The following is a 13804-nucleotide window of genomic DNA, read 5'->3' as shown; positions in this document are numbered from 1 at the left end:
ATGGTTGAATTGAAATGTGCTGACGAATTGGACCTTCGTTTCAAATTAAGTCGCTGCAAACTTTTTCCGGGATGCTTTACTGAAATGGAGATATAATTAGGGACCGTCTTGTCGTCACCATATATTATCATTTTTTTCTTGCTATTTCCGTTCAAAAGCTAAGAAAATAGTAAAATTATGATCCACATTAGTTCAATTTATATAGTAAAATGCGAAAAACATACACTAATTTAATAATGTGAGTAAAATTTATGTATAGTTCACATGATGCAATAACCGGTTTAAATTACATCGACAAAATAATAGGTTAAGAAATCCAGGACGCTCATAAGAGCGCGTGGTTGTAATCGTGAAAATGGAAATTCTTGTAGATAAAGTTGGACAACCATTTTGATGCTGCAAACAAAATCAAAGCAGTCGCAAAAAGTGCAAATCTCTGAACAGTCGTAAGGGCTCCCTGCCTGACTACTCCGACAATCCCAATAAGACCGACAGACAATATTTGAAGCACCGTCTCTGTTATCTTGAGCCCCTTATATCCAGCACTACAGCTGGTGCATTTCACCACATGACTCCAGTACCTGTCCATTAAGACTTCTCGTGGTGGCGTTGGAGGGAGCGTTCCGTCATATTTCTTACTCCAATCAACTTCCCCTCCCGAGTACTTATTGATCCATTTTCTGAACCCAACTACTAGTCCATCTGATTTTGTCGGCACAAAACATGCTTTGTTCCAATTGCTCGGCCCTATCTCCTTAATTTTGCGTTCCTGCAGGAATTTCGTATTATTTATTAAATATAGCGAGCTGAAACAACCGCATAAGCAGCATCACCTGTGCAAAGTATGCAAAGGAGGCTTTCAAACTCCAATTCATGGATTATACATTTATACCACCAGTTGTACCAGTTCTACGGTGTAGAATCTGAGCTTTGTAATAAAGAATCCAAATTTTATTTTAAAGAATACGAGCTTTATCAGATAGTATCTGATTTCATCCACTTTGAGTAAGCTCGGAAAAAATACACATAAGCTCGATTTGTTCTACCTTGGTTGTACCATACTCATATGCAACTGGATGTATAATCCTATTTGTGTTTCAAACTTATGCAGACGATATAAAACTTGTAGCCGGCAAGGATAAATATTACGGTATTACCTCCACATGTAAAAGATACAAGTCGGAATCCAGTATCAGGTTCTGCCCGATATGAAACATCCACCGCGGGACAATCTTATCAATCCAAACTCCAAAGTTCCGAGGAAAAGCCCATATCAGTCTACTATTTCCAGGACTAACAGGAATACAGATGAAAACCAAAAGAAGTCTTTTTTGTTTCGCTGCTGAATCCTGGTTTCAGTAAATGCTTTAGTTTTGTATTGTTTTACAGACGGTAGAAGTACACGAGATCTTACTGTTTACCTCAGTTGTTGCGGGCATAGGACTCATGTAAAAGACGCAGGGAGCGATAAACTTGCTGAAGCCTCTTTCTTGCTTAGCTGAAAACCCGGTTTTGTCAAGTTTTTCGACAATCAGGTCCATAGGTCTGCCACCTTCTTTATCTGCTTTAGGCCTGAAAATAATCAGAAAATGTAAAACCGAGAAACATAAAGACGCGAGGCATAAAAGAGATATTTCTGTTGGCAAGTCGGGTAATAGAATTCTTATCTGTTCTTGTCATCAGGAACGCGCATGATCCCTTTATGTGCATAACGAACATGAGCCGGATCCATAAGATTCTCAGTCAGAATCTCGTACCTGAAAAAGTCGAAAGAATGCTGAAGGGCAAAATGTAGCATCTACAATGCAGTTACCAACAAAGTGATTTTACGCGGGAAAAACATACCCGTAAGGTATATCCCTATTTCCCATGGACCTGGCATACGAGGGGTCGTCAAGCTCAGCAATGTAAGGAGGGCGTTTCTTGGTTAGAATGTCGTGGTAGCGAGGATCGGTACTCGGCCAAAACCAAACAATATCATGTTGAAGGACGGAGGGATAAGATGGCACACATGCTTTCTTGAATGTGTGAACCTGTGAAGAAGATTTAGAGAGTAGAGATATAGCAGTGGATCAGGCGAGTCCGTCTAAATATTTGAGTCCATGCGTCATGATAATTGTTAGAGTATAAGACCGATCTTGGGACTCCGACCATCAGTTTAAGCTTTTGATTGAGATGGTTTCTTGACATGGTATCAGAGCCATGTGACTAAAAGGTCACGGGTTCAAATAGGGGCAGATTAGGGGGAGGGAAAGTGCAAAACATGACTCACAAAGTTCAGTTATATATATCAGTTAGTTCCCTTTATATGAAATGTAAAATTAATAGTCTAGTGGTATGTGTAGAGGAGTTCTAGCATTCAGCCCCGAGTTCGATTCCCACTAGATACATTTTTTGCTATTTTTTGCTTTTTGGTCTTTATTAGCTTTAAAAATAGGAGAATGGGTTACTCAACAATGAAAAAAGTGCCAATTTTTTTTGCAAAAGTAACTTGACGTTATAATTTTTTTTCATTACTACTTATTATATATGTAACTTTTTATATTTATTTCCAATATTCTATTAACATATATGTAGTCTTTTCCGATATTTGATCGTGTATGTATGGCGATAAAAGAGTACACGTGTGTAAATAAACGCAAAGTAATATCAGAATCACGGTTAAAAAAATTGTGTCATCCCAAACCAAAATTCCTGCATCCGCCCCTAGGTTCAAATCTAACCGCCCCTCAATTTCTAAAGTGGAATATTAAGCACCAGGTATGCGGAGGCATGTAGTTGCATCACAGATAATATTCTTGGTCATTTCACATTTGTTTACCTTTTATATTTCTCGTGAATGATATTTTAATCAAACGTAAACAAATGATTAGGACAGAGGCAGTAATATATGCGGGAATGCAATCAAAAGAGTATGAATACGAATACTAACAGGAGGGCCATCAGTAGGAGCCTGAGGAATAAGCTGACAGGCGCCTGATCCGCTAAAACACCAGCCATGATACACACACTGTAACCGGCCCCACGCATCGATTCTCCCCTCGGACAAAGGCGCTAACCGATGTGGGCAGCAGTCGTCGAAAACCTTCCATTCAGATTCATTGCGGTCCCACCATACTACCACGTCGATGCCCATAATTTTCTTTCCGTGTGGTACCCTCTTATCCAGGTCACACACCGGTGCCACCGGGTACCACTCCGAATACCAATCAAATTTCTCGCTTTTCGTGTCGTCGTCGACAACGTATGATTCTTCAATTACGTCTGATGAGTTAGTAGTACTAGTGGAAACCTTGGTTTTAGTTGATGACGACAAAGAATAAGAAGATGATGATGATGATGAGAATAATGTCGATGGATGGTTGCGGTTCAAACCGGCCGGTTTCTGACGACGATGGACCGGGCCGAATCGAGGATGAAGAGTAGCAGCTATAGTAAATGTAGCAGCCATGGCACTTGTATGTACACACAAGTGAAATGGTGCCAATAGTATTTTGGGATTCTTATCTATATTATGCTTTCCCTTCCTATCTCCACCATACGTTCTATCTTGTTTTTGGGTTACATTATCTCCGTATTGTTTTTGGGTTACATTATCTCCGTATATTTCCTAAATTATATTCAAGTGATATTTCCAATTTTTATATCAAACTTTTACATTTCATTTGGCTAAAAAATATCGTTAAAAAAATTATGAAAATAATATAATTAGCTTTGTGGAAAAAAATGCTATCATTAGAGTATAGATTTCATATTATTTGCACATATTAAAGATGGTGTACTTCTTAATACAAAAAATTGTGTACTTTTTTGGAAAAAAATGCTATCATTAGAGTATAGATTTCATATTATTTGCACATATTAAAGATGGTGTACTTCTTAATACAGAAAATTGTGTACTTTTTAGTATGTTTTGTCCCACATTGGAAAATAAGTAGGAGTGGTGAATATACTACATATAAATAGTAGAATTGTCCCACATCGAAAGATTAGTATAAGATGATGTGATCCTATGATTATAAAAATGAGGCATATTTGGAACTTATGTATCCACCCAAAAAAATTTGAGTCTTTCTTGCAAAAAAAAAAAAATATTTTGAGTCTCATAAATATTGTTTTAAAGAGATCTTAAGATTTTCTATCATTATCTACGATATGATATAAAAAATAAAGTGGAAATCGTTAGGGAACTACCCGGGAAAGAGTTAAGAACATGAACAAGAAAATCAAAAAATACAAAACTAAAGGTTTTACTAATGGTAGTCTCCTGATCAAAGACAAAACTAAAGATTTTACTAATGGTTGTCTTCCTCAATGCGGAATAGTCGTTATATGTACGATGTAGAGATCCCTATCTAATGATCGAGACTAAGTGGTTTTACCTTCAAAGAAAAATAATATGTATACAATAGTAGCTTTTTAAGAAGAGACATGTATTTCTTGGCATTTCTTAAAAGAGTTTGTATTACTGTCTCTACAATAATGATTTCTAACCTAAGTTAATCTTTGAAAAATCTTTTAGTTATTATAATATATACTCTGTATTTCTTATTTTATATTCAAGTGATGTTTCTAATTTTTATATAAAAACTTTTACATTTCATTTGGCAAAATAATGTCGGTAAAAAAATTATGAAAATAATATTATTAGATTCATGGTAAGAAATGCTATCATTAGAGTATATATAGATTTCATATAATTTGCACATATTAAAGATGGTGTATTTCATAGTATGTTATATGTCCCACATTGAAAAATAATATAGGTGTGATAAACATACTACATATAAAAAATAGAATTTTCCCACATCGAAATATAGCATAAGGTGAGTGAATCTATGATTATAAATAGGAGGCATCCTTGAAACTTAGGCATCAATCCAAAATCTTTTGAGTCTCTTAAGTATTGTCTTGGAGAACTCTTAAAAGTTCATATCATTATATTTTCTACCTATAGATTTTATATGTCCCATATTGAAAAATAATGTAGGTGCGGTAAATATACTACGCTTAAATAATATAATTAGAATTGTGTTAAAAAATATTCTATCATTAAAGTATAGGTTCCTATCATTTGCACATATTTTAATTATGATAAAAAAAAAATAGAAAACAAGCGTCCATGGTAGCATGTGTAATATATCAAAGAGGTTACCATGAGAAATTTTCCAATATTATAATGATATAGTTAATTAAATTTTCATTTAAAAGAGAGAGATATCCGTACCAATAAAACAATAAAGGGGGTATTATTTTTTAATTGTTATTTTATTGCCACGCCATCAAACTTAACGTCCATTTAACAGCCTTTACATTAGGGGTACCATGGGCAAAAAAATGGAACCTCAATGGTACCATAGACAGATTCTTAAAAGTAAGAGTAACATAGAAAATCTGACAAAATTAAGGGGTAACACGAGAAATTTCCGTATCTAAATTATGTTAAAAATTTTTTGAAGAAAAACAACGTACAAATATAATTGGAAAGTACTTGATCATATTATTAAATTTAAATATAACTATTAGATATAATGAGTAGTAATTGTCTGTATTCGGTATTCGAGATCTGGTTGGATGTCGAACTAAGTGCAAAAAAGATGATGTAATTCTGAGTATGTTATTTGTCCCACATTGAAAAAAAATGTAGGTTTGATGAATATATATTACGTATAAGTAGTAGAATTGTCCCACATCAGAAAAAAATCGAAGTTTGGTGAATATATTACTTATGAATAGTAGAATTGTCCCACATCGAAAGATTAGTATAAGGTGGGTGATTATATGATTATAAATAAGAGTTAACCCACGTATATATTAATCTTTTATTTTTTTTAAAGAGATATTTTAATAATATGTAAACTAATCATTAGACATAGAATGTAAACATTAAATCCTTACAACGTTTTTTTTTTTTTTTTGCATTATAAATAAGTTAATTACCTCGTTGCAACGCACGGGCATTCAAACTAGTTATAAATTAAAGATAAGGATATTTTGATCCAAAGCACATAATGAGGTCCTTAAAACTACACAACAATAAGTGAGGTCCTCAAAGTAATATACAAAGATAATTTGGGTATTTATAGTGTGGTTTACTCGAGTTCTTAGCCTAATAGTGGAGCCTAAAATCCTGTGCCGAAGAATTCGGAGGTTCCTTGTATATTGTCTTGGTCTTCTTAAATTGTTTAGTTTACTTTTGGATGAATATGAGATTAACATGCCTATTTTTGAGTCCTTGAAACTAAATTAACATGCTTGACACGACATTTTAAATATCTTTTTTTTTTATTGAAGTAGTTTTTTTTGACAAAAATTGCAGGTAGCTTATTGTTTTGAAAAACTTTGGCATAAATAAGCTACATGAAATGAAATGCTACTCACGGTAACATTTGCGATTTCAGGCGCCTGATCTTAATTTTTATTCCATTTTTACCCTTTCAATCAATAATACGGAGTAGTAAATAATTATCATATCATTTTACTTCATTTCACAAAAATAAGCTACATTTTCAGCTAATTTGTCAATCATTTTTTTATATAATCAATTAAGTTATTAGCTCCTAATTTTCAGTTATCTTGTCAGGTACCTTTTCAGGTTTCAGTTAACTTTTCAGTTTTCGGGTATCTTTTCAAATTTCAGATATCTTTTCAGGTAATTTTACCAAACAGATACTTAGTTATTTTTTCTTGGTTGGATTGTTCTAAAATATTTCATTAGTTTATTACCTTTTATTATTATATCATTTAAAAGGGTACAAACTTTATATTTTTACACCAAGTATTACATAATCTCATAGGTTACTCTGTGGAAAAGATAGAAACAATGAGGTAATTTTTGTCTTTATAATTTTTTAGAGTTTACGCCTTTGTTTTGCAGGTTAATAGTTTAATCTCACAGAGTTGACGCAGAGCATTCGCATAAAGCAGACACTTATATATTAAATAATTTCAAGCTACATTTTTTAGTTATTTATTCAAGAAGAATTTTTTATTGTTATAGATTGAGAATGTAACTTTTAGTTTGGCTAAAAACACATTTTGTATGTTTTATGAAATACTTTTGGTAATATAACGACTAACCATATTGTTTAGCAAATCTTCCTCTAAAGCATATGTTATTTGTAATAATATGTTTCATTAAGTTGTGTATATGAAACAAAACAAAATTTTCGAGTACGTTATTTGTCACAAAACATTATTGTTTATAGCCACGGCAACTTTTTGTAGCTAGCAAGTGTTAGCCGCAAAAATTTAGCCATGGAGATAAATGTCTTGCCACGGAAAAGATACACCTTTTAACAACCTTTAACCACGAGAAATTTTTTGTTGCCATGGTAGTATCATGCGGTTAACAAAGTTGTTAGCCACGAAAAAAATTTAGCTACACATTAATTTTTCCTGTGGCTATTTAGTAGACATGATTATTTGGGTCACGGAAGATTTTCCGTGACAAACTGCTTTGGCCACGGGAATTCGACACTTGAGCCACGAATTTAATTGTGACACAAGTGCTCAATTTTTGTAGTGTAGGTTTTGACGGGTATCATGACTGCTCTGACCTGACCGCATTTTGAGTCAGGATGAACTGCATTAATGGGCAAAAAGCTGATATCAGGCCGTAGTGTCCGAGGCTAAGATCAACCCTACTAAAACCTGAAATATGCCTAAGATAAAGTGTTACCAAAATGACTATCCACTGAAAACAAGGCGGCCATACACTATTCCATGAACAACCACACCCCAGTTACCATCATACCAACCCTTCTTCATCAAACCATACACAACCACAAACCCTCCACCCTAACTTCAGCTATGCACTCCACAATAATATGTATATGTAGGCTCATATCAACACACCAAAATAGCAAAATGTAGTAACCTGCCATGCTGGATTTTACGTAATCCCACAAAAACAGTTGAATAGTTCAATTAATAATTTCATAGAATTTCATAGAATGACTTTGCTGTTGGTTGTCAAATAGTTCAATTACAGGTTGAAAGTCTGAAAAGATAGTTCAATTCATACGGCTTTGAGTATTTCACTAAAACATGAATCAAATAATATGGCATCTACATCACTGAGTCGTAACCGAAAGTCTTGCCACTGATCATCGTTGTCATGAAAAATATAGAGTTCATCGCTGCCAGAATAATAGCGAATTAAGAAGGAGGCGAAACGATTATTGGGGTTCCACGGAGAAGTCAATTGAGTCAGGGTCATGGCTTCATAAATACCCTTGATATTTCCAATTGAAAAAAGAAAGCTTCAACTAATGAAAGGACTACCCTTCTGATCTGACGGTGCTTTTCAGTCATGTTAATGTATCGTTGATGTGTAGCATGAAAAGCGGCTGGTGTGGTCATTGTCTCCCAGTTTAGGACATTTCGGAATCCTCTTATGACCCCAACTGCCTACACAATTATAATACCCTGAAATTTTAAAAAAGTTCCAGTTTTGTTAAAATCCGAATTTCAAGGACGAAGTTCTTTTTAAGGAGGGAAGATTGAAATACTCCAAATATTTTAAAATTTAAAATTCTTATATTTATTTCAATTGTATATTTTTATACTTTTGATATACCTTAAAAAAATATGTTACTTGTTACTTTTGGCCCAATTCTATTCTATTCCAATTCTTTGGCCAGTAATCAAAAACCTACTTGTATAAAACCTTTATAAATATAGTCAACCTTCTCACCTTTATTTCTTGGTGCGGCAGAATATAGTTTTCAATTTGCATATGACAAAGCTTTCCTAATATCATTAAATCCCAAGCAATGGCTTGGCTACAATAGCTTGCGCTATTTCGTTCCATTCATCTACTATATTTTCTTATAGACAAAGGTAATATGGTTTCTTAGGTTAGAATCATATGATTTGCGGACTTTTTTTGTTCCGGAATACTGAAATCTCGAATACTGTGTATTAATGGTACTACCTCCCAAACAGCTCAAATTTAAGTATATAATACACGGTTTTCGGTATAAGAGTCCCGAAAAAAAATGCCCGTAAATCATGTGGACACTTCCCCGAGTTAGATAAAGCAGCCACACAAATTTTGAGCAACAACAAAAGAATATTGAGGTATTGATACGCGATGAACGAGTCTCTGATCGAAAATCGAGAACTCATGAAAAATAGATTAACATACTTGTTATTTAGGGCTGAAATCGAATACGATAACTCATAAAACAATCTCGGACACGTGGTAGAAAGAGAACATGACCTGGTACGACCTTTGAAACGACTGAAATTTAAATGTATATATAATACACGGTTTTCGGGATTTCAAGATCCGAGAACCAAAATTTCCTATGTACTATTCCTCGGGTCAGATAAAGCAGCCACACAAATTTTGAGCAGCAACAGAAGACATTTGAGTGTGCCGATATGCGATAAACGAGTCTCTGACGAAAATCGGGAATATTTTAAAAATAGATAAATAGTAATTATTTCGGGCTTAAATCGAATACGGTAACTAATGAATCAACCTCAGAAACTTGGTAGAAAAATCGGGATATAAAAAAAAACATGACCTGGTACGACCTCTCAATAGACCTGACAAAATTAACCCGACACGAAAAGGCTGACTTGAGACCCGAAATCGATCCGAACTGCTGCACCCCAGTGACACCTGAAGCCCGAATTAACCCGACCCAGCCAAAAATGACCAGAGATTTCATGGACCCGTAACACACCTGACCGAATGACCCAATCTGAAACCACCCAATCCGAAAATGACCCGACAAAACATAACTTTAATTGACCAAAAGACTTAAAATGCCTTTTTTTCTCTTAATCATTGACTCGAAAATGACCCGGCCCAAAACAACCCGACGCGCGTGACCCCGAAATGACCCAACAAACATACCAGAAAAAACCCGGAAACCCGAAAGCCCCCGACCCGACCCGAACTAACTCGATAAGGTGACAAACCCGAGCTGACCTGACCCGAATTAACGTGACCTGTTTTGCTAGGTTTTATCTCAAACGGCTCAAATTGAAGAGTATAATACACGGTTTTCGGGATTTCAGAGTCCCAGAACAAAAATGTCTGTAACTCCTACGGACGGTTCCTCGGTTAGATAAAGCAACCCCACAAATTTTTAGAGCAACAAAAGACATTTGAGTGTGCTGTTACGCGATAAACTAGTATCGGACGAAAATTGGGAATATCTTAAAAATAAATAAATATTTTTTATTTCGAGCTTAAATCGAATATGGTAAGTGCTATCTCATGTAACGACCTTAGACACGTGGTTGAAAAACAAGGAGAAAAATGAACATGACCTGGAAGGACCTCCCAAATGACTCAAATTTAAGTGTATAATATACGATTTTCTAAATTTGAGTTTCCCGGAACAAAAATGTCTGTAAATTATACTGACAGTTTCTTAGGAAAGATAAAGCAGTCACATAAATTTTGAGCAGCAACAGAATAATTTTTTTTTTGCCGGTGCAGAACAAACGAGTCTGTGACGAAAATCAAGAATACCTTACAAATAGATAAATATTTATTATTTTTGGCTCAAATCGAATATGGTTACTCATGCAGCAACCTTAGACACGTGGTAGAAAATCTGGAAGAAAAAGCAACATGACCGGGTACGACCTCCCAAACGGCTCAAATTTAAGTATATAATACACGGTTTTCGGGATTTCAGAGTTCCGGAACAACAATGTCCGTAAATAATACGGTTAGTTCCTCGGGTCGGATAAAGCAGCCACACAAATATTGAGCAAAAACAGAAGACATTTGAGTGTGCCGATACGCGAAAAATGAGTTTTTGACTTAAATCACGAACTCCTTAAAAATAGATAATTAGTTATTATTTCGGGTTAAAATCGAATACGGTAACTCATAAAGAGATCTCAGACATGTGTGAGAAAACTAGGGGTCTCGTTTGGTTGCCCGCCAAATTCATGGGAATTCTAAAATCCCATGAATTGTGGTTTTTGGAGGTTGTTTGGTTACCCCCATTTTTTGTAAAATGGGGGAGTTTTAAACTCCAAGGAGTTTCCAACTCCTGCATGATGGGGGAATTTAACTACCTACCCCCCTCATGGTCATTGGAAACTCCTAGGAGAATAGAACTCCAACATGGCAACCAAACGGATTTTTGCTATTCGTGTGAATTTTGATGTTGGAATTAAACTCCCGTACATTGCAAATTAACACATGAATTTGATTCCCGTATGAACCAAACGAGGCCTAGGAGAAAAAAAAACATGACCTGGTATCACCTCCTAAACGGCTTAAATTTAAGTGTATAATACATGGTTTTAGATATTTTAAGGTCACGGAACAATAATGTCTCTAAATCATACGTACGGTTTCTAGGTTAGATAAAGTAGTCACGCAAGTTTTGAGAAACAGTAGATGGTATATGAGGTACCAGTACGCGATAAATGATTATCTAACGAAAATCGGGTACTCCTTAAATATAAATGAATACTTATTATTTAGGGCTGGAACCGAATACGGTAAATCATGAAAAGCGACCTCAGACACGGGGTATAAAAAGCAGCATGACCCGTTACGACATATCAAATGGCTAAAATTTAAGTGTATAATACACGGTTTTAGGAATTTCAGGGTCTCGTAACAAAAATGTACGAAAATCGTACGGGCTGTTACTCGGGTTAGATAAAGAAGCCACATAAATTTTGAGCAACAACAGAAGACATTTGAGTGCGGCGGTATGCGATAAACGAGTCTCAGAAAATCCAGAACTCATTACAAATAGATAAATAGTTGTTATTTCGGGCTTAAATTGAATACGGTAACTCATGAAGCGACCTTAGACACGTGGCAGATAAACTGGGAGAAAAAAATAAAACGACCTAGTACGACCTCCCAAACAGATCAAATTTAAGTGTATAATACATGGTTTTTGAGATTTCAGAGTCCCGAAACAAAAATGTCTGTAAATCATATGGATACTTTCTCAGGTCAGATAAAGCAGCCACACAAAATTTGAGCAGCAACAGAAGATATTTGAGTTTGTCGATACACGCTAAACGAGTTTCGGACGAAAATCAGGAACACCTTAAACATAGATAAATAGTTGTTATTTTGGGCAAAAATCGAATACAGTAACTCATGAACCGACCTCGGACACGTGGTTGAAAAAGTGGGAGAAAAAAGAAACATGACCGGGTACGACCTCCCAAACGGCTCAAATTTAAGTTTATAAATGTATAATACATGGTTTATGAGATTTCAGGGTTCCGAAAAGAAAAAGTCCGTGAATGATACGGACGCTTCATCGGGTTACATAAATCAGTCACACAATTTTTTTCCAGCAACGGAAGATATTTGAGTGTGCCGGTATGGGATAACCAGTCTCGAACGAAAATCATCAACACCTAAATTTGTGTGACGAAAATCGTCAACAAACTACTGTGTAGAACGAGCTCGCTGAAGCTCCTTTTAAGTTCATAACTAAAAACACCGGCAAGCTTCTCTTTGGCCTCCTTATCAATCACAACAGCAGGTAAAGCAAGGTGCCTATAATCTTCTGAAAATTATGACAGTCAATCAGTACTATCTCAATTCTTAATCAATCAAGCTCGTAACGCGACATGAATTCCGACATTCTGCTTAAGTAAATAGTCCTAACTTAGCAACTGCTAGCTTAATTTAAACACTCTGCGTAAGGAATTCAGACATAAGATAGAAAGAAAACTAATGAAATCGCTGCAGTTAAGGGGGATCTAAAATCCGGAAGCTCCGAAATTCTATCAACATTACCCTTTTGCGTCTCTGCTAGTTTATTTTTTTCTCAAAATTCATGATTTTTTCAGAGTAATTTCATCAGACAGTTGGCATGCACTAACTAAATTCTTAATCTTTGGCTAATTTATCAAATACCCAATTCACATTTCTTGTTCTTATCTTTGCTACAAATTAAATTTTTGAAATACCATTTTAAACAACTAAAATATTCATTATTGTCGACGGTAAACACCCTGTTTACACCCAAAATAACAACTAAAATACTATAGTTATGCAACATCTTTGCTACAACTGTTTGATGAAAGGTATTTTCTTCCGAAATAGAAAGCAAGCAGAATGTGGGGATGGTAACGAGGTTTCTGAGAATCGTATTCTTGAAGACATGATTCAGAATTAGAAAATTAGGAACATGTTTGTGAAAATTATATATCCGTCAACCTAAAGCTGGTGAATTGATTGAGAGTTTTGTTCCTGTCAACCTGTAGCAGTGTATGTATCGCACTTAAGGCTTTTCGATAACCTTTTTACATTAAAAACTGTGCTCGTGGAATCGCTTTTCTGATACACACTGTAGAGTGCAAAGCGCCCCACGCATCGATTCTCCCCTACGACAAGGGCGCTAACCGGTGTGGGCAGAATTTGTCGAAAACATTCCATTATTGATCATAAAATGCAAAGAGGAACAACCAAACAGTTACATTTCTAGCAGAGAAAACTGACTGAACAATTACGCAACAGAAAGACGAGCAAGCTGCTCATATTTAAACAAACATTAATCTATTGAAAAACTGTTTCACATTACGATTACATCAACCTTTATACTCTGTACCAATTAGTTCACTACAAGAAAACACTAGAAGTTGCTCCTATATCAGAAAAAAAGCACTAGAAGTTGAATGCTCCTATATCAGCACAGGAACCCCATAAACTGTTTTTTTATGTTGGTCATCGCTTAGATTTCTCTATATCACAGAAATAGGAACAGTACCGAATCACCCTAGTAAAAACTGGACAGTAGACTTGTTTCACATTACGATTACATCAACCTATATTCCGAGCCAATTA

At 35.2% G+C, this 13804-nt stretch overlaps 1 protein-coding gene across 1 annotated transcript; it reads right to left on the bottom strand.

Moving 5' to 3' along the window:
• Nucleotides 1-239: 239 nt before the first annotated feature.
• On the bottom strand, nt 240-3544 carry LOC141585879 (protochlorophyllide-dependent translocon component 52, chloroplastic-like). Its single transcript, XM_074406947.1, has 6 exons — nt 2933-3544; nt 1846-2033; nt 1671-1757; nt 1422-1575; nt 1158-1349; nt 240-769 (listed from the first exon to the last, which is right to left on the bottom strand). Exons 1-6 carry the CDS (start codon nt 3449-3451, stop codon nt 326-328), a joined length of 1584 nt encoding a protein of 527 aa, XP_074263048.1. The 5' UTR covers nt 3452-3544; the 3' UTR covers nt 240-325.
• Nucleotides 3545-13804: the final 10260 nt, after the last annotated feature.

This window comes from Silene latifolia, chromosome 6 (assembly GCF_048544455.1).
Source record: "Silene latifolia isolate original U9 population chromosome 6, ASM4854445v1, whole genome shotgun sequence".
Classification (NCBI taxonomy): domain Eukaryota; kingdom Viridiplantae; phylum Streptophyta; class Magnoliopsida; order Caryophyllales; family Caryophyllaceae; genus Silene; species Silene latifolia.
The sequence above is the reverse complement of the archived record's forward strand: the minus strand, read 5'-3'. Positions and strand labels throughout refer to the sequence as shown.

What these genes read in the sequence shown, in the direction of transcription:
- LOC141585879 (XM_074406947.1), bottom strand. Translation starts at nt 3,451, where the DNA reads ATGGCTGCTACATTTACTATAGCTGCTACTCTTCATCCTCGATTCGGC. An exon ending in CGCGTTCCTGATGACAAGAA is followed by an intron (nt 1,576 to 1,670) that starts CAGATAAGAATT and finishes TCTGATTATTTT; the next exon opens with CAGGCCTAAAGCAGATAAAG. An exon ending in TGTATCTTTTACATGTGGAG is followed by an intron (nt 770 to 1,157) that starts GTAATACCGTAA and finishes AAATTCCTGCAG; the next exon opens with GAACGCAAAATTAAGGAGAT.